The 26,753-nt window shown below is 47.0% G+C and overlaps 1 protein-coding gene across 2 annotated transcripts in view; it reads right to left on the bottom strand.

Annotated features, from left to right (window-relative positions):
- Positions 1 to 9,077: 9,077 nt before the first annotated feature.
- The window catches only part of olfm1b (olfactomedin 1b), an 18,301-nt gene continuing 625 nt past the window's right edge, over positions 9,078 to 26,753 (bottom strand). The window contains exons 1-6 of one of the 2 annotated variants that reach the window (XM_056589501.1): positions 21,375 to 21,844; positions 19,912 to 20,061; positions 18,257 to 18,412; positions 16,361 to 16,580; positions 11,191 to 11,297; positions 9,078 to 9,843 (exon numbers count right to left, since the gene is read on the bottom strand). In XM_056589501.1, coding sequence (XP_056445476.1) covers positions 9,169 to 9,843; positions 11,191 to 11,297; positions 16,361 to 16,580; positions 18,257 to 18,412; positions 19,912 to 20,061; positions 21,375 to 21,524 — 1,458 coding nt within the window. In that variant the 5' untranslated portion in view covers positions 21,525 to 21,844 and the 3' untranslated portion in view covers positions 9,078 to 9,168. Of the gene's footprint in view, positions 9,844 to 11,190; positions 11,298 to 16,360; positions 16,581 to 18,256; positions 18,413 to 19,911; positions 20,062 to 21,374; positions 21,845 to 26,753 lie in introns of those variants that run through there. The other variant, XM_056589502.1, reaches the window with a different exon arrangement.

Below are 26,753 nucleotides of genomic sequence, written 5' to 3'. Positions count from 1 at the left end.
TGAATTGGAGACAAATCTCTAATTAGAGTGAGACTCTGATGGAGATTGCTGTGCCTATACCCTACACCACCACCGCCATCAACACCACCTCCACCACCACCACTACCATCACCACCTCCAACACACATATACCCAAACAATTACACACACCTCCAGCCACACGTCCAATTACAAATGCATTGTAAGCATCACCTGCCGTGGACAGAGGCAAAATGTGCTTTCCGCCCCTACCTCGATGTGATGGAATTCACAATTGCTCTGTCACTTCAGGTTTGCCAACTCTGAGGGGAGGTGTAGAAACACAGGAGGAGGAAGAAAAAGAAGAAGGAGGTGAGAAAGACATTTTACCTTTTACATTTATTAAGTTTTGCATTTAAGTCTCTGCTCTCCTACTTGTATTCCTCTTATACACTTACTTTTTATTATTATTATTATTATTATTATTATTATTATTATTATTATTATTATTATTATTATTATATATTTTTATTATTTAAGTCTCAGCCTTCCTACTTGTGTTTCTCTTATACTTTTACTTTTTCTTATATTGCACTGTTGGAGGAGCCCAAGACGAAAGAAAGAAAGAATTTCATTGCCAATGCTCTGTAATTGTTGTGCATATGACAATAAAACCATCTTGAATCTTGAATTAGGATTAAGACTGGGGCTGAGATGGTATAGGGAAGAAATTGGTTTTTGGACGTGTAGGTCGTTGGTGGAGGTCATGGATGCAGCGTGTGATTGCGGTGAAAGGGGAGAATAAGAGGCCGAGTCATGGGACATATGTCTAAAGGAGAGGGGTCTCTGGAGGTATGGATGGGTAGGCTCGGTATGATGTGGATGTTTGATTAGAGAATGACCGTGATGATCATCATCATTTCCATCCTATTCAAAGGCACCTTGGTCATCATTGTCATATTCATCATCAACGCAAATCCTGCAGAGGATTTGCGTTGATGATGAATATGACGATGATGACAAAGGTGCCTATGAATTGGATGTTCGTGAGGTGACGACAGTGACAAGGGGGATGATGATGCCGACGAAGATGACAATGATGACAACGATGATGATGACGATGAGGAGGTGGTTTTGAGTGAAACAGGATCAAACTTGTACAGATGTGTGTGTTCCAATTCACATACTTGGAGAGAGAGACAGCGCGAGAGAGAAACAGAGAGAGACAGAGCGAGAGAGAGAGACAGAGCGAGAGAGAAAGAGACAGAGCGAGAGACAACATTTGTGGAAGACAGTAAAAAGGGACTAGTAGTAGTAGTAGTAAACAAAGCAGGGCTTGGTTGCCTTGACTGAAGTGTATTTTGACATTGAGAGAGAGAGAGAGAGAGAGAGAGAGAGAGAGACAGAGAGAGAGACAGAGAAAGAGACAGAGAGAGAGCGGGACCTGTGTCTTCAGAGACAAATGAAGGTTGACAGGGAAGCGGCTCTGTTCAAATGAGCTCCAATCCTATCAACCCCTTGGCTGAGGTTGCTCATCGGGTGCAGGTGGTCTGTCTGAGACACTCACTCCCTCGCCACAATGTTTTTCCAGCACATTAAAACAATTCTTCAAACGGGTTTGATATTTATTTATTTCCCATCGAGTGGTCGGGGTGTTCAGCCATCAAAGACACAACGCTGAATAATTCATTGTTTCTCACAGCCGGCCCTCAAACAATCATAAGAGTGGCGATAATGTCTCTAGATTTAACCGTTTCGAGAGTACCGGCATTTTCCAAAAAGCGTGTATTTTGTGCGTTTTAAGGAGTGTATCTCTCTCCTTTGCACTGCACGACTGTATCTGAAATAACGGGGAGTGTTGGAACGGGGCTGGATGAGAATAGATGAGACTGGCTCAGGATTGTTGAGTTCTCCCTCCATGTGACGGTGTTGGCTGAGCCTACCAATGAGAATACTGGCACAGCACTGCTCTGAAACAGAACGTGTGAGTGTGTGAGTGTGTGTCTGTGTGTGTGTGTGTGTGTGTGTGTGTGTGTGTGTGTGTGTGTGTGTGTGTGTGTGTGTGTGTGTGTGTGTGTGTGTGTGTGTGTGTGTGTGTGTGTGTGTGTGTGTGTGTGTGTGTGTGAAATCTCCTGTGTGCACAGATGGCATGACAATTTTGTCACTACAGCTTGTTAGCAATACATAGCCCACACTCATAAACCCAATCACACACAATGGTAGGCAGGCACACTCATTCACGTTGCTCGCACGCACGCACGCAAGCATGCATGAAACACATGCACACACACACACACACACACACACACACACACACACACACACACACACACACACACACACACACACACACACACACACACACACACACACACACACACACACACACAGCACACATTGGCAATGCAATGGATTGTCCATATTGTCAGGGTAAAACACTGTTCACGACTCGTGGTAGCCCAGTGTGGTTGTAGGTGCTCTGCACGACCAAGCACAGCGAGCCACTCACGTAGTAGAATATATACTGAAAAGCCGACCGACTTTTACACTGATACACACTCCGCCAGCAGGGGATGGATAAACACATACACAGACAAACACAGACTTGAACACACACTGCACAAATACATACACACACAGGACATTGGGCCCTATTTGAACTGTCTGAAACGCAAGTGAGAAGCGCCAAGCGCAAGTACCTTTGTGGGCGGTTCTATGGCGATGTTGATATTTTACCGGCGAATAAATGACTCTTGCGCCCGGCGAAAATCTAAAAGGGGTTGGTCTGAAGTAGCCTAATTACCCGTGGGTGTTGTTTGGGCGTAACGTGCAATAAACCAATGAGAGTGCCATCTCCCGTCCCCTTTAAGAGCCATGAGCGCATTTGAATCTGACAGCGCGTTTGCAGTCTCCGATGAGACAGATACATGACCACATGAATTTCAAGCTTCAAATGGCTCAGTTTATGGCCAAATAATATGGCCTAATTCACACAGGGAATAGCACCAGGGAACGTTTGCGCCAGAACACGCCTCCTCCTTTCGCCGAACGGCCCCTTCGAGCACTAGATCATTCCCTAATTTACAGGCGCGTGGCGGTGGAGGGAAAAGAACGCTCTGCGCCAGTTGCAAACTAGCAACGACGCATGCGTCAGTGTAGAAAGTAAATTGCGCCGGATGCAAGATAGGGCCCATTGTGTGTTTTTTTCGACAAACAGAGCACTTTTCCCCCCATGTCACATGAAAGGAAAGCACAGTTTCAGGTTCAGGATATATCTCCTTTTAAACACTGAAATGTTTTCTAGGTCAGAGTTGATAGAAGCTAAGGATGCGGCACATTGTAGGCGTTGTAAACAGACACGGTGTGCCGTCAACTGCAATCTCAACAGTATAGGGTATCGGCAATTTTGTTTTGTCATGCTTCATCATGCCTTCTAAGCAAAAGGAAATGACCTTACGAGTGAACTTGGTTCTAGTACAGCCTTGTGTAATTGTGTGTGTGTGTATGCGTGTTCAAGTGTGAGAAACAAATGCATGTGTGTGTATGTGTATTTTTGTGTGAGTTTGTGTGCTTGGGTTTGTGTGTGGGTGTATGTTTGTCTTTGTGCGTTTGTGTATATGTGTCTGTGTGTTTTTGTGTGTGATTATGTGTACGCATGTGTGTCTTTGTGTGCGTGTGTGTGTGTCTTTGTCTGTGTGTGTGTGTTTCTGCTCGTGAGTGTGGGTGTGTGTTTTGCCATTGTAGCCATATGCTGCTTATGAGGACAATGTATTTAGGAAAATGCTAATGAAGGACACAGGTTTTGTTTTTGAGAGCAGGTGTGGAATCGCTGACAAGGACGCGGCAGTAAGCCGAGCCGACACACTGACGACCGCAAGCTGGACAACAACCGCCCTTCTCCGCCTTTATTACCGCCTAATGAAAAAGAATTGTCTCGCTGTCGTTGTGGAGTTTCTCCTTCTCGCTCCTGTTAGCGTCTGTATTGATTTATCCTGCGACTCCGACCCATGTCGGGCTGCTTGTAGTGCTTCTAAATGGCTGACAGACCTTGCCCTGAGCGGTGGAATTGAGTCCTGTTTTACGATTTTTCTTCCTTTGTTTCACTCGATGCATTTTATTGGATTAAATATGTAATGAAACCCTGAAAAATACAATGTGTGTTCGTATGAGGAATGGTGGCTGGGGGTGCCGGGGAATGGCAAGCCATATTGATTACTTAAGTTTTCCTAACTTTTATAAAACCGTTCCCAACATTTGCAGGACGCTGAATGAGTGACGAAGTGTTATACAGCAATAACTCCAAAGACTCGTACACAACTTTCCACCATCTGCAAATTTGCAATGAGACAAAAATGAGTTTTTATACCGTAAAAAATCGACTGTGATCATCAAAATTCACTCAGACTGCCCAGCCTTTTTCTTCCGCTGCCAAGTAAAACATTTGGCAGAGGCGCTGTCTTCCTCCGCGCTCGTCATCACCAACCATTATCTGGCCAGCCAGAGATTTAGCGTTACAGATTAAGATGAAGCATCTGGCCCCTCGGTCCAAAACCTCGCTCCAGAAAGGTATATCTTCATAACCCGAACCTTGTCTCTGTAGGTGTGTGTGTGTGTGTGTATGTGTACGTCAGTGTGTGTGTTTGTGTGCTTTTCTATTTTTTTTATGGCCTTGGCCTGTGAGTGTGTTTCATTGTGTTATTTAAGATGTATATACAATGAGACCTTAAATACGAGTAAGATACTGATATTTCATAAACCATCGTATTATTGCTTGCCTTGTAGATCTTCCACTTCCAAGACCCCCAATCAATCAAAATACTTTATTCGTCCCCTTCGAGGGCCAAGTGACGTATGCCCTTGCCAAGCTAGGACACAATTTTTATTGAGTGTGTTTGTTGGTCCACGATGCAGTAGCAATGTCATGCAATATCCGGTGCATTGAGAAGGACAGATTGCACCCGGTAATTAGACAGGCCCTATTTAACTTATTCTGGTGTCAAATGCATTGAATCAATAGGAGACAGACAGGAAAGGAAAGCAGGAGACTGAAAATAAATAGGATGAATGATATGCATGAGGATGATAATAATAATAAGCAGACTGACTGCAATTAGTTAGATACACAAACAAATAGTAATACTGTTTGATAGACTGATGCAAACATACCGACAGACTTAGGTGGACAGGCAGACGGACAGACTGAATCTGCCGGTCTGTCTGCCTGAGATGGACTAACATCCAAAAAAAAGCCTAAATACATAAAGTAACTAAAGTCTGCAACATAAACGTCCAACGGCTGGGAGTGGATGTCTCAATGCTGACTGGAGCACACAACAATCTCAGTGTGTCAATCTCTTCACCGGCCTTCGAATATGCAGACGTATCCCTTGAACAGGCATTCTGCGCTCTGTGAGTGACAGTGAGTTGTGTAGCTCGCTCAGGGCCCTAGCGTTTCTCCCTGGTGTGCGTTCAGCCTTTCTCCTCCTCGCTCGCGGCATCACCACATCCTGGTGCCCACGCCCAACGGGTTCTGTTTGGACTGAGCGATGGCGGCGGAGAATAGAAGCAATCATTTATTCATGGGTTGAAACATCAGAGGGGCTGCGTTGAGACGACTACAGAGGACGGGGACTCAGAGACAGCTATGCACAGGATGGAAGAGGTGGAGGAGGAGTTCGGAGGGAATTGTGCTGACACAAAGTGTAAAAGATGGACCAATATACTTTAATTATATCGTACAGTAATTGTAAATGAATGTGTCGAGAATATGATGGGGGAATAATTATGATATATTATATTGCGTGGAAAGTCCTCTTTTTTCCCAAATGGTATCATCACAGTGTCGAGTTTATGATATCGTGAAAGGGAAGGCGTAGAGCCAATGGGGACATCGAAAGGCATAAAGGATGGTTGTTAATGTTGAAATACGACATGAAGCGATAAAAGAATCGGGTCTCAACCGTGTTCTGTGAGGTTGCAGTTAAGCTTTTTTTTCGTTTTGTTTAGTTTTATTGACACAAATCATTGAACTTATCTCATCTTAGATACAACACACATGTCCAGCAAAGCGCAAAAAGTAGTGAGAAGCTGTCTTCTTCCCAGGGATATACACATAAACATCATCCTTCACTAGCAGTGGGCGGGCCCTGAAGGGGAGGGCCTGCAGGGCGTGACAACCCTGTGACAACCCCATCTCACCCCATCTCACCCCATCTCACCCCATCTCACCCCATCTCACCCCATCTCACCCCATCTCACCCCATCACACCCCATCTCACCCCATCTCACCCCATCACACCCCATCTCACCCCATCTCACCCCATCTCACCCCATCACACCCCATCTCACCCCATCACACCCCCGGCCAGCTCCTCCATCGTCGGGCAGCTGGCCGGGAGTCAGACTGGTCAGGGGCCAGGGGCCAGGAGCTAGGGGCAAAGGGCCAGGGGCCAGGGACTAAGGGCCATGGGCTAGGGGCCAGTAGCTAGAGGCAAAGGGCCAGGGACCAGGGACTAAGGGCCAGGGGCTAGGGTTAGGGGCTAGGGGCCAGGGGGCAGGTGCTAGGGGCCAGGAGTCAGGGGTCAGGGGCTAGGGGCCAGGGGGCAGGGGCCAGGGGCCAGGGGGCAGGTGCTAAGGGCTAGGGGCCAGGGGCTAGGGGCTAGGAGCTAGGGGCTAGGAGCTAGGGGCCAGGGGTCAGGGGTCAGGGGCTAGGGGCTAGGGGCTAGGGGCCAGGGGTCAGGGGCTAGGGGCTAGGAGCTAGGGGCCAGGGGCTAGGGGCTATGGACAGGGTCTAGGGGCCAGGGACCAGGGTCTAGGGGCCATGGAAAAGGTCTAGGGGCCAGGGGCTAGGGACCAGGGGCTAGGGGCCATGGACAGGGTCTAGAGGCTAGGGACCAGGGACCAAGGGCCAGGGGCTAGGGTTAGGGGCTAGGGGCCAGGGGGCAGGTGCTAGGGGCCAGGGGTCAGGGGCTAGGGGCCAGGGGTCAGGTGCTAGGGGCTAGGGGCCAGGGGCTAGGGGCTAGGAGCTAGGGGCCAGGGTTCAGGGGCTAGGGGCCAGGGGCTAGGAGCTAGGGGCCAGGGGCTAGGGGCCATGGACAGGGTTTAGGGGCCAGGGACCAGGGTCTAGGGGCCATGGAAAGGGTCTAGGGGCCTGGGGCTAGGGACCAGGGGCTAGGGGCCATGGACAGGGTCTAGGGGCTAGGGACCAGGGTCTAGGGGCCAGGGGCTAGGGGCCATGGACCAGGGTCTAGGGGCCAGGGGCTAGGGACCAGTGTCTAGGGGCCAGGGGTTAGGGGCCATGGACAGGGGCTAGGGGCCAGGGGCTAGGGGGCAGGGGCCAGGGGCTAGGGACCAGGGGCCAGGGTCTAGGGGCCTGGGGCAAGGGTCATGGACAGGATATGGAGGATACATTACGTGATACATTCGCCTTTTTCTCTAGTTTCACTTGACTCTCTTTATCTTTTTTTTTCTTGAGGATCAGTTTGAGTCTGATAGAATTTGATCCCCCCCTGGACCAAACTCAGGCCAAGTGAAATAAATGCAGAGAAGCAAAACTAGTGGCAACGATTACAACGATACAAAGTCACACTTATCAAAAAGGAATCTTCTCAAACAGAAAATCAGGACGGGGAAAAGAAAAATCGAGAAAACCTAAAGCCAAAAATCAGAAATATAAACCAGTGAAAAGCAACGTTCACATTCCGCAAGCTACGCTCCCTTCCTCCCCCGCTGTAGCTCTGGCAATTCTCGTTTTATCTTTTTTTTACTTATTCACACGAATAGTTTCGTACAACAAAAGACATTCAGGAGGGCAGACCGCAGTGAATGATTAAAAAAACACTCATGCAAAGAAAGCCTTGGTTTCACACGTCTTCACGAAACACGAACAATAATCTCAAACAGGAGTGCTGCAAACAGTCATTGCCTTCCGGATCTCCTAGCTCATGTTTTCATGGGTGTTTTTTATCTTTTATTTTCTTCTACAGACTTTAGATTTTTTTTTGCTACTGCACTGATTGAAAAAAGGATTTGTATAATACAACTGTAGTTAGCGGCTCTGCCTTCCTCTGGGTAGCAAAACTCACTCACTTCCTCTCCCTCCCTCTCTCTTTTCCTCTCTCTCTCTCCCTCCCTCTCTCTCTCCATCCCTCTCTCTCTCTCTCACACACTCTCTTTCTCTCTCTCTCTGTCTCTCTCTCTCTCTCACTCTCACTCTCACTCTCACTCTCCCTCTCTCTCTCTCTCTCTCTCCCTCTCTCTCTCTCTCTCTCTCTCTCTCTCTCTCTCTCTCTCTCTCTCTCTCTCTCTCTCTCTCTCTCTCTCTCTCTCTCACTCTCTCTCTCTCTCTCTCACTCTCCCTCTCTCTCTCTCTCTCTCTCTCTCTCTCTCTCTCTCTCCCTCTCTCTCTCTCTCTCACTCTCACTCTCACTCTCACTCTCCCTCTCTCTCTCTCTCTCTCTCCCTCTCACTCTCTCTCTCTCTCTCTCTCTCTCTCTCTCTCTCTCTCTCTCTCTCTCTCTCTCTCACTCTCACTCTCACTCTCACTCTCCCTCTCTCTCTCTCTCTCTCTCTCTCTCTCTCTCTCTCTTACTCCCTCTCCCTCTCTCTCACTCTCTCCTTCTCTCTATCTCAGCCACCTGACCCTGGTGGGTGGGCTTCAGCCCTGATACAGTAGTCTCTTTGAAGGAGCCTCCCCCAGGAGGAGGGGTCGAGGCCGCAGACAGTCGGAGATCCAGAGCAGGAGGAAAGCAGGTCATGGGAATCGGGTTTTCCAATATAAAAAAAGGCATGATGTTCTTTTTCTTTTGGCATCTTTTTTTCCCTTCTTCTCTCTCCTCCTCCCAATGTTCATCCTACTGTTGAACTGTGTTTGTTTTACAATCTTTTTTTTTCTACATAGCAAACATTTTTTTGTCGTAACTTAATGCATAATGTACATTCTACCACTTTGCATTCACTAAGCCACGGTCCGTCTGAGTCCTAAAGCACCGCGTCCTCTGCGGGCACAGAGTCTCTCTCTCTTGTCTTTGTTGTAGATATATATTCCATAATATATTCTGTGTATATATACATATAATATATATATATATATATATCTTCATGTATATATGTGTGAGCAATGTCTACACGGACAGTATAAGCGTCTGAACACCGCTGACGGTGGCTCCGTCCCCGTCCCTCCTCCTCCGTCGCCGGCCCCGCCCCGCCCGGTTACAGTTCCTCCGAGCGGATGACGTGGAACAGCGTGACGTTGTACAGCACCTGGTGGCCGTTGTTCCAGGCGTACAGCGCGCGGTCCCGCGGGTTGTAGTCCAGCATGGAGATGTGCGAGTACTTGTTCTCGAAGGCGATGTCGATGTACTCGTAGGTGGACGAGTTGGTGGAGTAGGCGTAGTACACCTTGGTGCCGCCGGAGTAGCCGTTGGTGACGTAGAGCGTGCCGCATATCATGAAGGACTCGCCCGCGCTGCGCTTGGGGTGGTTGGTGGTCCAGCTCTTGACGATCTGCAGCGAGCTGGGATGCAGCTTGCTGATCACGATGTTGCCGGCGTTCTGGTTGGTGGCGTACACGGCCCACAGGCCGCCCTCGTCCGCCATGAGGTCGATGTCCGAGTGGCCGCCCCAGGCGTAGTGGTACGCGTTGCTGAAGCCGGCGTAGTCCAGCTGCCGGGACTTGCTGATGGCCGAGGTGCGGAAGTCGAACTTGATGATGACGTGGCTCTGGAACTTGTTGAAGTAGATGGAGCCGTTGTACACCACCTGGCCGGTGCCCGACCACGGGTGGGGCAGGCGGTGGGACGTGAAGTTGTCCGTCGTCATGAAGTCGTGCATGGACTTGTACTCGCGCACAAAGCGGTTGTTGTGGTAGCCATCCATGTACCACACCTGGAGTGGGCGGGGTCGGCGAGGAGGAGGAGGGGAAAGAGAATCAGCATGTTTACCACGCACACAGCCAATGAAATACCCCAGTGACTTAAAAACTTCCATCGCCATCATTTCTCCAAAAAAGGGCCAACCGCATTGATATTTGTGGCATGAATGCCGATTTAGCAGAACCATGCAGCAAGAAATCAACTCACACACAAATCAACAAGCGGCCTAATTAAGGCAGAACCACCGGGTCCTGGAGGAGAGGAGCGGGCCGGGGTCCGACAGCTTGTGAATACTAACACACGCCATGACAGCTCTGGGGTATTACCACTCATCAGCCCAGACAAAGAGACCCATCATGTCCCCCAGCCTGGACACTTAGCTCCCTGCTCTGCAGCCCCCAGCCAGGGCCCGGTCGGGAGGGATGGCCCATTCCGGAGATGAATGCTGGGGGGCCTCTGCTATTTGGTCCTCCTAACTAGGACTGAAAGAGCTACCATCGGCCACACATCACTTGTACCCACCAGCACTCGCACACACACACGCCTATAGTCCTTGTTTGCTGATTGCCTTAGAAATGATTTGGATAAAGGGAGCGGGTCTCCGGAGGGTTCCAGAGGCCGAGCAGAGCGCGCTGATGATTAAAGGACAAGTCTGCTCTGGTCACTTAGTCTCCCAACGCTGCCTCCCTCTCCGTTTCCTCTTCCCTAAACTCTATTTGATTCTTCATCTACTCTGCTCGGTTACATCCTTCACTCCTGCCACTCATGCTCATCCCTCCTTTAATCTTTCCTTCCTTCCTTCCTTCCTTCCTTCCTTCCTTCCTTCCTTCCTTCCTTCCTTCCTTCCTTCCTTCCTTCCTTCCCTCCTTCCCTCCTTTCTTTCTTTATCCTTACCTCCATCTTCCTCCCAGCCTCCCTCTCTCTTTTCCACACCTCTCTCGATACCCCATAACCTCCAGTACTCCTAATGGTTTTGGAAGCATCTCATGCTCCGCACAGCAATCACTTGAATGAAGACCCACAGTGCAAGGCTGTGTGAGCACCACTGCCCACTCGCCCACCTCTTCCCCATGCAAACACATCCAGGCTCTACGGGAAGGTAATTATTCATGCATATTTTGGTCTAATGTATTTGTCTACTCTACGTAGTCAAACACAAATCAGATCAATTAGCGTAATAAGCCAAATTAGTATTTGTATCCTGTCTTGTTTTTTCAAACAAAACAAAACAAACCTTCACATAATACATAATACATACAGTCATTAGTAGAAGGAAGATGTAAAAGTGGGGTTGGCTGGCAAACGTGACATGAAGGTAAACAAGTGCTCGGAGGGTAGAGAAGAGACAGAGTATACGTACCCTGGTGTCTCCCTCGGGGGCCAGGGGGTCGGTCATCCAGGAGCCGAACCTGGAGCCTGACGTCTTGATGGTGATGGGCTCACTGATCCCAGTCAGTTTACCACACGCTGCAGAGACAACAGGCATGGGTGGGGGGCACAGGAACTACTGAGTCACCAGGCATGCGTGGGGGGTCCGGATGAACTACAGGCATGTGTGGTGGGGGGGGGTGGGGGGGTCATATAACTACAGAGTCACCAGGCTATTGGTGGGGGGTCCGGATGAACTACAAGCATGGGTGGTGGGCACATGAACTACAGAGTCAACAGGTATGGGTGGGGGGTCCATATGAAGTACAGGCATGTGTGGGGGGTCTGTATAAACTACTGTCCCCTTGTTGCCATGTTAAGGCCAGCATATTTAATGCTACCACCTATTTACCAGGTTATTATATACCATGTGTGAAAGAGTGACAGAGAGAGAGAGAGAGAGAGAGAGAGAGAGAGAGAGAGAGAGAGAGAGAGAGAGAGAGAGAGAGAGAGCAAGAGCAAGAGTGAGAGTGATACAGAGAGAGTGAAAGCCAGAGAGAGTGAGAGACAGAGCGAGAGAGAGACGGAGAGAAAACGGAGATGAATCAAGATGTTATGTGCTTCCTTTGGGGTTGAAGTTAACATCATTCTTTGAGTTGACCCCATCTTTCAGGTTTGTATGGTTGACATTTCTGAGCAGAAACCAGTGCATATATGTCTTGGGTTTTATTATCGGCAACACGTTGCTAAAACACGCAAAAGTGCATCATGAGCTGTTTTTTGGTGTTTAACCTACGCCGGCAAATGTGGGACATCGCCAACTGCCCCATATGTCGCCTATGTAAGTCCCACTACACACACACACACACACACACACACACACACACACACACACACACACACACACACACACACACACACACACACACACACACACACACACACACACACACACACAGACTCCCCTGTGTGTGTGTGCTGCTTTATTCATAGGTGGCAGCTGGAAGGAGACCAACACGTTGTCACGCGACCAGAGTTTACTATTCCCTACGCTCCTTTACGCAACCGGGATTACGTCAGTCGGCCCGGGATAAGCCGACCCCCATTGATGTATTTGTTGATTTTATTTATTTATTTATGTAAAATCACCCCCTCCCACATGCTAACCCACACACAGACATGCACACTAACACACACACTAACACACACACACACACACACACACACACACACACACACACACACACACACACACACACACACACACACACACACACACACACACACACACACACACACACACACACACAAACACACACACTCACGGCTCTATCTTTAGATGAAGTGTGTGGATAGTCAGGGGGGAGACTCTGGGGTGAGAGACAGCTTTGCCTCACTTCTCTTGATGATGCTGATCTCTGCATACCGGGGGGAGATGCATATGGGATGGGGGGGGGGGGGGGGTTGGATGTCCTAATAATCCCCTTTTGGCCTGAATAATGGACGGCAAAAAAAAAAAAACTAAACCAAAGAGCAAGGGAGGAAAAGAGAGGAAAATCAGATGAAAAAAACAACAGCAGGGGGGAGGGTGGAGAGGGGAGGGGGGAGGGCTGCTGGAAAACAACACACCATTAGCTCTGTTCTCCAGTGTCCTGGGGGATAAGAGCGAAAACTGATGGTCTGTGGACGATGGAGATGAACTGGCTTAATGGGGGGGGGGGGAGAGGAAGGAAGACGGAAAAAAGCCTGACAGCTATTGATCTCGTCAACATAGGGTGGGTTTGCGGTGGTGCTGATGGGGGGGGGGGGCACAAAGTTTACAAATATGTGCCATGATGAAGAAGGCGCTGACTAGGTTTGCACTGTAACAAAAGAAACGAGAAATGAAAAATAAAAATGAAAGAATCGCACGCTGCTCGGGGCGGCGCGGCCGCCACCGCCATGACGAGGGCGGAGCCCAAACTGCGAGGCGGTGTGTGTGCTCCACCCTCCATCCAGCTCCTTCATTTAATCATTCTCCAGAAAACTGATACCGCACTAGCCCCGCCTCCACCCTGCTTTGATGACGGATGTTGCAGCGGTGATGCCAGGCCGTTAGTCTCTCCTACAGGGTGGAGGACAGCCCCACGTATCCATCACCCTGCCTGCGTCTCTGTACCCCCCCTCGCTCACTCCATCACCTCACCTCAGTGCCCTCACAACCACGGCGGTCATCCACCCCCCGCGTCCCCGCTCCGTCTATTATCCCACAATGGCCGCCGGCATAAATTTCCCCCTGTCCTACCTCCCTGCCGGGTCTGATCTACACCTTCCCACGGTAGTCCTCCGCCGCACTCCTCCTGAATAATGGAGCTGCATGCTAATGGGAGAAGTGACCTTTGCGGGCCAGAGACTCCCAAAAACACCGGGAGTTGGCTGCAAATTGTGTTTGTGCACACGGACACTCACAGAGACACACATTCTGCTGTGTGTGTTCTTGTGTGTGTGTGTGTGTGTGTGTGTGTGTGTGTGTGTGTGTGTGTGTGTGTGTGTGTGTGTGTGTGTGTGTGTGTGTGTGTGTGTGTGTGTGTGTGTGTGTGTGTGTGTGTGTGTGTGTGTGTGTGTGTGTGTGTATGTGAGGCCAGTTATCGTGTGAAGATGAAAGGAGGAGCTTTCTCTCTGTTTTCTCGCTCCTGGTGGGAGCAGTCTCTTCTTTTGCTCTCCTCATCTTATGATAGCAGAATGCGTCTGCAGCTCTCCTCCTCTCCTCCTGCTCCCCATTCCAGCTATCTCCTTTCTCCTCTCTCTCCTACTCCTCTCTGTCCTACTCTCTCCCCCTCCTCTCCTTACTCCTGATCTCTCCTTCCTCTCCTGCTCTCTGTCCTCACTCATCTCCTGTTCTCCACTCATGCTCTCTCCTCTCTCCACCTGCTCTATCTCCTCTCTCTCCTCTATCCAACCCTACTCTCTCTCCTCTCTCTTCCTCCTCAGAAGAGAGGAGGAGAACCGTGACAAATTGATCTGTAAACTTCTGGTCCAGCAACTAATGCGTTGACAGGCAGAGCGTGTGGAGTCGGGCAAGAGGGGTAAAGGTGGGGCAGGAAGGGTGGTGCTGGGGCAGTCTGGGGGGTGGAGATGGTGGTGGGGCTGCGGGACCCGTAAAGGGTTTCGGGTTACACTCGTTTCTAGCTCTTTTCAGAGGATTGCTTGGAGTGGAGTGCAGCACTTAAACGCAAGGTTGCTCCGCTATTGATCTGCTGGCCGGTGATTGTTCACAGCCTCGTCGCTGGGATGAAAGCCTCCGCGAAATGAGCTGAATGAGCTGAAGTAAATGTGACGTAACATAGGGCTAATGAAGAGTGAAAACAACCAGGGAACAAGTGGGGGAGGTTTGTAAATAGTGTGCATAGAGAAATGGAAATGATACAACGACGATTTGGATTGTGTTGTCACATCACAATGACTCTGTTTCTAATGTTAGTCAATGTAAAGGTAGGAATATGTTTTTTATCATTATTTAGTATGAATTATTTGTAATGAAGTGTTTCTCAAACGAGACCTGGAAAATAAAGTTTTCTTTAGCCCATGTTACGGTACATTGATATTGATTTAGGATTTTATAGTTCTGACGCTCTTAGGGTGCACTCACACTAGGCCATCTGGCCATGGCCGTGGCCGTTTTCACACCATGCTCAAATCTGCCAGTGTGAGTGTGGCCAGTCTGGCCAGGCCAGGCCAATTTGGCCACTTGGGAGAGGTGTGCTGCTACGGTACGGGCCGCTACGGTACACATGCTAATGAGCCGACACGCGCACGCGCACACGCACGGCTACGCAACCTCACGCATAGTCCATGCGACGACCATGGACATAATAAAGGCGACAAGCCTTTATTATTAAACAGTAAACGGTAAACATGGCGTAAGTGTGAAAACGGCCAACGGCCGCGGCCAGATGGCCTAGTGTGAGTGCACCCTTAGGTCACTATGGCCAATATGGAGTACCACCAAGAAATATTCCATGATGCATTCTGAATCCCTACTGAAAATGGGGTATTAGTTACTGCTCTTCATCATAGGGCATTTAATGTTTAATGGATTATACATACTGGTTTGCTATGCTCAATGTGATTGATAGATCTTTCATTTTGTTCTATTATTAGCAATTCAATTACTCAATTCATTAATTCGTCGTGAACACTTGCTCGGGGATGTAATGAGTACAAGTGTGTGCATGTGCGTGTGTGCATGCTTGTGTGTGTGTGTATGTTCATGAGCGTGCATTGCATGACATTATGCTGTCCCTATTCATAACAATATGATATGAACAGATAATGATATGGCTCTAAGTTTCAAATAATGTTATATTCATATAATATTCATACAACCCAGGATTATAAATACTTATGAGAGGTCGTGACAGCTCATGGGGAATGGTGTGTATCGATAAACAAGGCAGGCAAGGATAGATCGCTAAAAGACAGAGCTGGTGGTGGGTTTGGAAGAACATTTCCAAAATAACAAGCCATTACCAGCCTGATCTGCCATGGTGTATTCCCCCTGGAGCTCAACGTGAAACACCCTTGATGTGGATCAGTGTGTGCGTCTATGCCGGGGGGATGTGGATGCAGGTTTTTAACACCATCCACTATAATCAGCAGCCCGCTATCATACACATTCCCATCACAATGAGGGCAGGTTTGTAGGGGCAGTGTTTAGTGTTTTAAGCGTCGTTGACTCCCAGTTGAAAGACTCTATCCCTAATGGCATGTATATCTAAAAAAATAACTAGTATTATAGTCAATATAAGAGTTTCAACGATTGTTTAAGAATTACCAAAATTTACTCTAATCCCGTGCAAAAGCATTTCATTTATTTGTTTTCTAAGCTATCGATGGGTCTTTCTTGAGCCACCACAAAGATATCCAAGTAGAAGGATATCTTATGGATATGTGAATATGTCTGAGGGGCCCTCCTCTTCTTCTCAGCCATGGAATAGACATGTGTACGTGTGAGTATTTTGGGGGGGGAGGTGTGTGTATGTGTGTGTGTGTGTGTGTGTGTGTGTGTGTGTGTGTGTGTGTGTGTGTGTGTGTGTGTGTGTGTGTGTGTGTGTGTGTGTGTGTGTGTGTGTGTGTGCGTGTGTCTGTGAAATGGACAGCTTGATTTTTTTTTCTTTGCCTACCTAATTTTTGCATGCATGCTCGGAGTCTGTCCTCAAGATTAGACACTCTGTTGTGGAGCTCCTCGTAGTCGTAGGCCCCCATCTCCTCCTGAAGTTCGCTTAGCACTGACGTCAGATTCTGGACCTCCGCCTTAAACTGCAATACCAATTTGGCATCGGCTTTGTACTCCTCCAACACTGGTATCAAGGGTCTAAGTTCCTCCATTTTCGATTTTATGGCCTGGAAGGATTAGAATATGCGACGGATCAGTGTCACGTTCCAAAGAGAGAAGGTTTTATAAAAGAAAGTAAAACACCTGTCTGGCCCTGACTACACTGCGCTAGCCTGCCGCTGTCCTAGCATGAAGACCCCTGCTACTCGTGTTATTGTGTGTGTGCATGCGTGTATTTTCAGAGCGTATAAATACACATGTAGTGCGTTTTGTTGTCGGTGTAAGTGCATCTGAGCAACCACGCAATCCCCCAGGCGACAACCCTTCCCCTGGTTGGATTGGCCAAGGAGACAGGCTCCGCCCCAACCCCCAGGTGTTGACCAGCCAGTTAAAAGCAAGCCCTCAGCACACCAACAACAATTGGGAAAGCTCTTTATTGGTCATCATAGTTTAAAATGCAACATCGTATTAAGGATCACATGCTTTGTACATGTCACACACAACAAAGTGTTTTCGAATTTTTACGTCTAAATTTTTTTGTATGTATAGATTTGTTTAGTAACCAAAGATGCATAGACAAAAGCCAAAGTTAAATAAAATAAAATAAAATGGAAAAAAAACAGCAGTTACTGATACTTACTTTATTAATAATAATGATAATAATATTAATAATAATGATAATAATAATAACAATAATAATAATAATAATGGGTTTACGTTGGAAAAAAGCTTTGAGATGTCGAAGTTGGACAGCAGTTACATGCAGGAAGAGATCAGTGGTGGGTTGTCTTGGCGGGGGAGAGGGGGGGAGGAAGGGGTAAGGTGTCTTAGTCTTAATGGTGCTAATAGGTAAATTAACTGTTTGAGGCCCAAACTTTCTCAGTACTGTGGCCCAGTTCAGGGGTCAGACCTGTCTCCTCTTCCCTGTTGTTCTCCCTTTACATGTCTTAAAGTTAGCCCTGTAAGCAAGAAAACGACAGACTGTTGACAGGGGCTATCATCTTGCTAACCTATCTAGCAGACACATGCGCGCACACACACACACACACACACGTAGAGACATTTAGTGTACACATTAAGTTATGGGGTGGAACTGCGGATATGCGGGTGTGCTGGTGAAATGGGTCTTCATGCATGAACATGTGAAATTAGTTCTTAATACATTCAGAGAGGATGGAGGAAAAATGTTGATGTCGCAGGATTTTCTTTTTGCAGATAGAGAAGGGATGTATAGGTATTAATGTGATGACTGATCTACCATGAAAGATCTATCGTAGCAAATCTGTTACCTGACTTTGGAATGAAATGCAAACCAAATAGTCAATTGCTGTTTTATATGCTATGCATTTAATCGATGAGCAAAAGACAGAACAGCTACATTACAGCAGCATAGACAGTGTGTACCATGATTGTATACTAGGCCACTTTACTAATTTTTTGATGTTCTTATGCTGTCAGATGACTGCTTTAGTTTATATGCGCGTAACATTAAAGGCTTGATCATTGCCAGGGGTCTGTAACACCATTGTTATTTACTTTAAACTTGAGATGAAATGAGCGGAGAATATCAATTACATTTTTTGTTTGCATTCTCAATGGTCATATCGTCGCAACTCCGCGACTATATGATGATGACATGACTATGCAACATGACTCTATGATACCTTATGATGTCACCATCGTGAATGGGTGATGTGATGAGGCGACAGAAGCCGAGGACAGAACATGGAGGCTCATCATTTACCTTGTATTGCTTGGCGATGTTCTGCTTGTGGTTCTCCTCCACCTGTCGGAACTTGGTCTCAAGACCCCGCAGCTGGACCTCCATCTTCTCCACGTATTGCAGGTCCCGCTGGGTCCGCTGATCCAGGACCTGGATGGACTGGGTCATGTTCTGGACCTATAGAGGGGCACAGTACAAGTCCAGACATGGTCATGGATGATCACGTTTTCTGCAGTAGCCTTTCTTGCACCTTGTTGAGTTTGTTTGTAGGCTGCTTGAAGCATCCAACGCTCATCGTCTAAACCACAAACTACAAACGTTAAAGAAACAAATCCTAAAACACATGTAGATACTGAAGAAGCACTCTTTTGGTTGACTTTAAAAAACCTGACTACTGCTAATGGAGTGACCCTGACATATACTGACCAGTCTGTTTTTATACCTAAGAGATCAGGGGAGATCATTTGTGTACACGTGAACAGACACTGACTGCACTACACTACACCACCAAACGAATCACGACACTAAACAACACTGCACTAAAAAAAAATGTCTGGTACAGTCTGGCAGTGAAGAAAGGGAAATCTGCTAGTTGCTCTACTTGATATTATTTCCAAATAATCAAATTTTTATGCAAATATATTTCATATTGATTCTCTTTTTAAACCACGCCTTGTCCTTGCCTTAAAGCTAGCTTTGTGTACACTACTACGATGCTTCCAAGCTTAATCACATTACTGAATCCCCATCTTGGATAGTGCTGGATCAGGGAATCAACCTTCGAAGGGAAAGGTATCACAGCGTTTACACTCACATTCTGATACGTTTAAAGGAAAAAAGGGTTGAGTCTGCATGATGGGAATCAGATACCTATCCAGAGGACAGCCGCCCAGACAGAGCTGACGAGCAACACGGTGCGAGGACGCCTACATCAGCACATACTTTAGTATCAGATGAGCTGTTGCAGTCAAACCCCCACCTGGACTTCAAACTAAAAACACCTTTGGTGTTTCAATGCAGAGCACGGCACCTGTAGAGGGGAGGAGCTTCCTCCTCTGAATACCTGCGGTGATGCTACACTGTTCTGTTCTGCTGAAGAGCTTCAGAGTCCATACTGCCTACTGGTGGGGTTGCAGCCTAGCAGCCTCTTGTGATTCCAACCCCAGGCTATCCTGGGAGCCCATTACAACACATGCACTATTTTTAGCTCCGGGCAGAGTTGTTTTAAGCACTGAAAACAAGAGGTTGGCGTGCGACTGTCTGTCTGTCTCTCTGTCTCTCTCTGTAGGTGTATCTATGTGTGTGTTTTGTATGCATGCATGCATGTGCGCGTGTGTGTGTTTTGTATGCATGCATGCATGTGCGCGTGTGTGTGTGTGTGTGTGTGTGTGTGTGTGTGTGTGTGTGTGTGTGTGTGTGTGTGTGTGTGTGTGTGTGTGTGTGTGTGTCTGTGTGTGTGTGTGTGTGTGTGTGTGTGTGGGTGTGTGTGTGGGTGTTTCTGTTGGTATGTGCCCTGCTAGAAATGCATTTTTGTGCAAGTGATCAGAGTTCTGTGTGCATGTATGTGTGTGTGTGTGTATAAACAGTACACACAGGCATGAACCGTCGTTCCCAAGGGCAAGGTCATACTTATAAGAATTAATAACAGTAATAGCGATAACAACAGGCGGTCAGACCTTCTCCAGCAGCTGGCGGAGCTGCTTGGTGCGGGCGTCTCGTGAGCACATGGACTGCTGCGGCGCCACCACGGTGCACACGCACCGGCCCTCGCTGTCCTGGGCCGAGCTGTACACCTGCCATGAGTCCTCCGGGTTCGCTGGCAGTACCTGAGGGTGGAGGGTGGAGGGTAGAGGTGGAAGTGTAAGACAATATGGTTGAGGGAGTGAGGGAACAGAGGCAAATAGGTTAGACGAGAAAAAAAACACCAAAAAAGGACTGAAAGAATCTAGAGGTCGGGATCTGCAAGTCACCGTGATGCAAGCTGTTTGGTTTTAAGCCATCAGGTTTTTGGTGGATTATAGTTGTTATCGTGTGAGTGAGCAAAGCACAATACATGGAGATTATTGGTCGGCTGAAATGAGTAGGACACGCCTCTCTGCCTCCTGGCTCGTTGCACCATCAGCCAATGGTTTAAGAGGCTAATCAAACTTTCCCATGCTTTTTGAATCACACAACACATTTCCTTCAACTTGGAACCCTGTAGAGGGTTAATACTTTGAAATAATTGCTTCCTGTCAAAAACCTGCAGCAGTGAATCTAAAACAGCAGCAGGTCACAGAATCTGTCAATCATGCAGTGCTTTTCATCTCATTGTGTGGACGTGTCTTTAACACTCAGGAAATCACTACTCCCAGCACCTGTCTGTACACCCCATACATTATGCAAAAGCTGACCGTTGAATACAGCAGCATGATAATGCAGGTCCACAACTGTCCAAGGCCAGTGTGGTTGAAGGAGCATGGATAAAATTACTCCACTACATCCATCATTCTTCAACAGCTTCCATAGGAAGGGACACCAGAATAATTATTAATCAACGTTTAATAATAATAATCATATAGCCTACGGTCCAAAAAAAAAAATCAAAATCTTGGTGGAAAAATTGACTAATTAGCTCAATCCCCTGCTGATCCGTCACAGTAGACCAGCTCTACTTTCAGCCAAGGAAGCACTCAGCGCTCAGCGCGTAAAGACAAAAGAGGCGTGCAGCGGTCAACTGTTACTTTGCTAAAGAATCTAACATATTTCAATGGATTTGTGTTCGTCGTCGTGAAGCATTTTATCAATGGAGGATTTCAGGTAAGCGTCGCGTGCCCGTTTCCACTACAAATCCCCCCCCCCCCCCCCCCCCCCCCCCCCTCGGGACCAGGAGAACTGGTCTGTGCGCGAGCAGCGAAGGAGGGCATCAATCAAAGCCCGGGAAAACACCACCCGAGTGTACGAGATATGCAAATAGACACAAATTGATAAAAAAAATATGAAAAAATATATATCTTGACATTTCTCCAAATATTTAAAGACGAACGGAAAACGAATGCCCAAATCTCATTTAACTAGCGTCGGGGTAAATGGCCGAGGAGTCGGAGGGAAAGCAGCCGGCCCAGAAGAGGGGCTGGCGGGTCGGACCAGTCGCACTTACTCCCGTACTCCGGTCCGGGTAGCCTCCCTGCGCCGCGGTCAGCTTGGTGGTGTTCAGCCCCACCAGCGACGGCAGCGTCTGCGACATCCAGTTGGTGATCATCGCCATGGTGCTCAGCACGACGCCTATCTTCAGCAGAGGTACCGACATCTTCACACTCTTGCTTCTCCTTTGTAGTTACCGAGAACACTTCATTCTACACATTCCGGCGAAAAACGTGAGAGGTCGTTGGTGGTCATGGATGAAAAGCCTTGAAAAGCTGTTTTTTTAACCCGGGAATCCGGTTCGGTGAACCTTTTCTTCGACATCTCTGATGGGGCTGGTAGGTGTAGGTCCAAACGATGAAGCCGGTGGAGGTGCAGAGGGTCTGAGAAGGACTGCGAGGCACGCGAGGCTCTTGAACGTTATCTCCTCTGTGCTGTCACGCGCACACTGCCGCCGCTGGGTCTCCGGTGCTCCGTTACTATCTATCCGCCTCCTGCCTCTGCACGCGCGCAATGATTAAGTGACGCGGACTACACACGCGGGCTGCCAATGGATGAGGGCAGCCAAAGTGGGAGGAACTACGGATCTATATATCCAGACGCAGTGATGTCAGCCGGGTCTGTTCCTCTGCCGCACTCCCGGGCCGGATCCTGGTCAACATCTGGGATCGGGCAGTGATTCATTGGTCACCAATGTCCATAGATATCAGTGTGAATGACAATGGGCAGTGCGACGGTTCCACTGGTAATTCGACCGGCGGCACTGTGTATTGCAAAGTGCAATCCCCATAGATAACCTTGTCTCACACAAGGCTCTAATAATACAGACACTTGACTTTATATGGCTGAAAAAAATAATCACTTTATCTTCGATGTCCGATTTAGTGCATGCACAAAAACAGCTATCGCCATCCATAGCCTACTCATTGATATAGAGTCACTATGAAAAACTATCGCTGGTCAGTCATGCTACATGACATGCATTAAAAAACGAATTTAAAGGGTCTTCGTTTCTTGTCTAAGTGTATGGGCTGGCGCTATGCGTCGAGGCAGTCTGAGAAGAGCCTCATAACTGTGGCTCTGGCGCCACCGTGTAGCCTCTGTCGGTATTGCTGTGAACTTCCAGACGCAATTAAGGAAATATCTTTTTGCATTTACTGTTATACAACCGCAGTAAAGAGTTTTTGATTGACATGTTTACATTAAGAAATACTTAGACATAGGTGTATTACCTTTACCAAGACATCACCTAATTCAGGACATAGAATGTGTTAATTAAAATCAAAATCACAGAGGACAGGCCAATCTAAAGACACTTTCACACGTGTGTCAAACACACACACACACACACACACACACACACACACACACACACACACACACACACACACACACACACACACACACACACACAAACACATGCTGCCACAGTTTAGCCGAGGTGTATGAGAATTGTAGTTTAAACCAACATAATACATCTTAAGACCTAATGGGTTGCCAACATTTTCATATTAAGCTTAAAAGTTAAAAGCAACACACAGTAACAAACTAGGGGATAAGATGAAGAGGTCAGCAAAAATATGCTTCATGAAAAACGTCTCACTGTTGTCTAATTAGTTTATTATTTTGGGAGTCATCCATCTTCTCGTCTTTAGCGTCCAACTTCTTAAATAAAAATGTTCCATGCAGCACTAAAAATATCCCATGATACCAGCAAACCGCAAGGCTCACCATCGAAAAATGAAGTAAAAAGGAACCATGATGCATTGCTGGGACCTATTTAAACGGGATGTTTATTCAGTATATCACTAAGTGCCCTATATAGACGTCCTCTAAATTGAGGACGATGAATCTAGGGAATAATAAACCATTTTGAGAAAAACAACCTGTGTGTGGGTGTGTGTGTGGGTGTGTGCGCATGCGTAATGCTATGTGCATGTCTAGGCCCGTGTGTGTGTGTGTGTGTGTGTGTGTGTGTGTGTGTGTGTGTGTGTGTGTGTGTGTGTGTGTGTGTGTGTGTGTGTGTGTGTGTGTGTGTGTGAGTTTGTTGCCTATACTCCAGTGCTGAGGTCAGTGCAGCTCCAAAGTATTAGGGTAGTTTATCTTCATGTTTTGGGATGGGGATCAGCTGGGGTAAGGTGTGCAGGTGGCCAGGTTTCCTAGGCTTCCTATCCATTGTTCCCCACGGGCTTGGAGCGTGGAGGTGTCTGATACGTGTTGTCTAGGTCTGTAGCCACACAGAGCCAGCCATTCCATGCGGTAAAGCTGGGACAAAGCTTTTTCGGTCAGATTGTCTGTGTCAAGAACCAGGAGCAAGTCTTGATTGACATGCGAGCACGACCAATCACAGACGGGAACAGTGTTTGGTCAGTACTTGTAAGTAAGATAGATTCAAAGGTGTTATTTCCAGCGATTGCTGAATGGTCTATAGCGGTTTTTTTAAAAGATCAACCTCTGGACTACACACACGTACATCTCAGAATGAACCTGATTTACCTGGTCGCAGCCGGGCTACATGTACACAATTAGAATTGCTGACCGCCAATGATCATGGCTCATCAAGAAGTTGAGCGGCCTGAAGCCCAATGCTCCAGATGTTCAGGACGATTCGCATGGTGACCCATCGTTGACAAGGTGGGTCTGAAACGGTCGGGTCTAGGAATCTATAGAGTGGTCTAGGTGGGTCTGATACACTGGGATCTGGGTCTCTACAGAATGAGTCGGGTCTGGTGGGGTCTCGGTCTCTACAGTTTGGGCCCGATACAGTGGGGTCTGGGTCTCCAGAGAGTGTGCTAGGTGGTCCTGAGACAGTGGGGTCTGGGTCTCCAGAGAGTGTGCTCGGTGGGCCTGATACGGTGGGGTCTGGTTCTCTACAGGGTGGACTGGATACGTGGGGGTCTTGGTCTCCAGAGAGTGTACTAGGTTGGCCTGATACGGTGGGGTCTGGTTCTCTAAAGGGTGGACTGGATACGGTGGGGTCTGGGTCTCTACAGCGTGGGTCTGAAACGTATCCTGCACCTTGATGACATTAACATACAGCTGAATTCACTGTCCAGCCCCTATCCTGAATCTAGATGACCTTAGCATGCATCTGAATTCACTGTCTAACCCTTATCATGTACCTTGATGATATTGGTATGAATCTGAATTCACTAATTTGCATCTTTGCATGTGTGTGTGTGTGCTATCAACTCTACATCATTTATATTTAATGGCGTGCCATTCAGTGGATGCTTGTATGCCGAGTGACCTACAGTGATGAGCAGGCTGGGGTCAGGCCTCTCGCTCAGGAAGGCTTGAAAAGACAACAATGTCAACCCATAATAACACAAAATAACAAATAAATATGCGATTAATTAATAAACAATGACCAAAATACCATGACATACGATAACATTCCTGTGCTATATAGTTCCTTCACATGATTGTGTTGTGACGTCATGATTTCCCAGCCTTGTATCAGTTTTTGGTGGCGATTTTATTGATAACCTTATTGAAATCATTATTGTTCATTAGTGGCTAACGATACGTCTAGTTTAAATCGTACACATTGAACCTTTAACTTATGTGTTGCCTCTCTTGTCACTAAAGAAAGAAAATGTGCTCATTGGTGATTCTGCAGCTCGTCCGGCAGCACCAACCAACTCAGCAAAAATACAATGAGCCCAATTGTTTGTCTGTTTGAAGACGCGCTGTGTATGGAGTGATGTGCCTCTTGCTGTTTGCCAAGAGAGCAAACAAAGTTTAAACCGGGATAAACCATTTCACTGGCATGAGGCTACTTCTGAGTTATCTGACGACGTGTTTGTATAGTGTTTGTTTACCACCTTTACCACTCGTGTTTACCTAACAGGCCAGGCTTAACAAATACACTCTTCAGTCGAACGTTTATAAAGATTTTTCGCAAATGCTGTTTATATGCATCCAATGGCACTAAACCTAGGCTATACTTCAACACATATCTGACATATGATGGCCATTTAACGATATAGTCTAAAGTCTTAATCTTTTAAAAATGATTCCTGAGGATAATTTGAGAGTGATTATATATAGCTTATGAATGTGTTATGATCCTCAATAGGTCTCAATGAATTCTGTGTTCTGATATAAACTTTCATGAATAACTTGGCTATAATATGGATTTCCTTCCACCCCTTGCGTGACGTGTTGCTATAGAGACAGAAATAGACAGCTGTCTAGTTCTTTGGGGGGGCGGGGGGGATTAGGAAATATGAGGCAATAGGTAGAAAGAAGGAGGTTTGACATGGATTCTAGAAGAGGTGCCGCCCCAGCAAACCCTTCTTACACATCCCCATGAATCAGTGACTCCTTTTGCTAATGTCAAATGGGAATTGAAGCATGTTGAATAATTTAATCAACCAACCCTTTCAATCTTTCTGGTAGCAGTGTTTTATGTGAACTCCGACGCCCCGAAAAAAGGTTTGTTCAATTTGAGAATTTATGATTTCTCTCTGCTCTACATCAAACCATTCCAGTCTGTCCTGGGCAGTTTGGCAGCCGTAGTTTATGTCAGAACACAAACATGAGCTTGGACTGTACTGCAAGACTCTCTGCAAGGTATATCTGTTATCTGATTCAATTATGTTTACTTAATTTTGTAGCATGTATGTATAAAACAACTTGATTCCCAAAGTGTATATATTAAAATACTTCAATGAAAATTAGTTTCTCTTAATTAAGTTGCAACATCCTATGTGGATGCGGCATTAATTAGGACCATTAGGTTGTCACGACAGGCATGTGGTCTACGAGTTCATACCAACTGCATTACTATTCCAGTAAGTGAATTAATATCCATACAGAGCTCTCCTCTCAATACACTGTACACATTAGGAGACACTGTCCCAGATGTTATAAAAGTGCAAGAAGTAAATGCATTAAAAATCCATTAGTGTAGAGTAGTCCTATCATATGCTGTCAGACTGGAATTCTTTAAAGGCAATAACCTAGGCAAATAGTTGTCTTAAGTCGATTATAAAGCAGTCACTGAAATAATAGAAAATGTTCTGTTTTGTTATCAACTACCAACTACTGCATGGAAAATCAACAGGAAATATGTTTGAATAACCATAAATCAATGATATTGTTCATGCAAACGAGTAGCAATTTAACCTGCAGTGGATGCTGAAATCTCTTTGACTAAACCTTGCAGTCGCGCTTTTTGTATACCAAATTCATCATCAACAGAAATCAGCATCATTTAGTCAAATAAACTGCATGGCTCTCCGTTGCAGAAAACGCTCATGAGGAACGTGCGGTGATGCACACATGTCATGATAATGCAATAGAGCCATTCAACATATAATGCATTTCTAAAACATTGTCTCGCTGTCTGAGTGTGCCTCGGTTATACACAGTGGATGAACACAGAGCT

This window comes from Gadus chalcogrammus, chromosome 4 (assembly GCF_026213295.1).
Source record: "Gadus chalcogrammus isolate NIFS_2021 chromosome 4, NIFS_Gcha_1.0, whole genome shotgun sequence".
Lineage (NCBI taxonomy): Eukaryota > Metazoa > Chordata > Actinopteri > Gadiformes > Gadidae > Gadus > Gadus chalcogrammus.
Note: the sequence above shows the minus strand (reverse complement) of the source record. Positions and strands in the feature narration are given on the sequence as shown.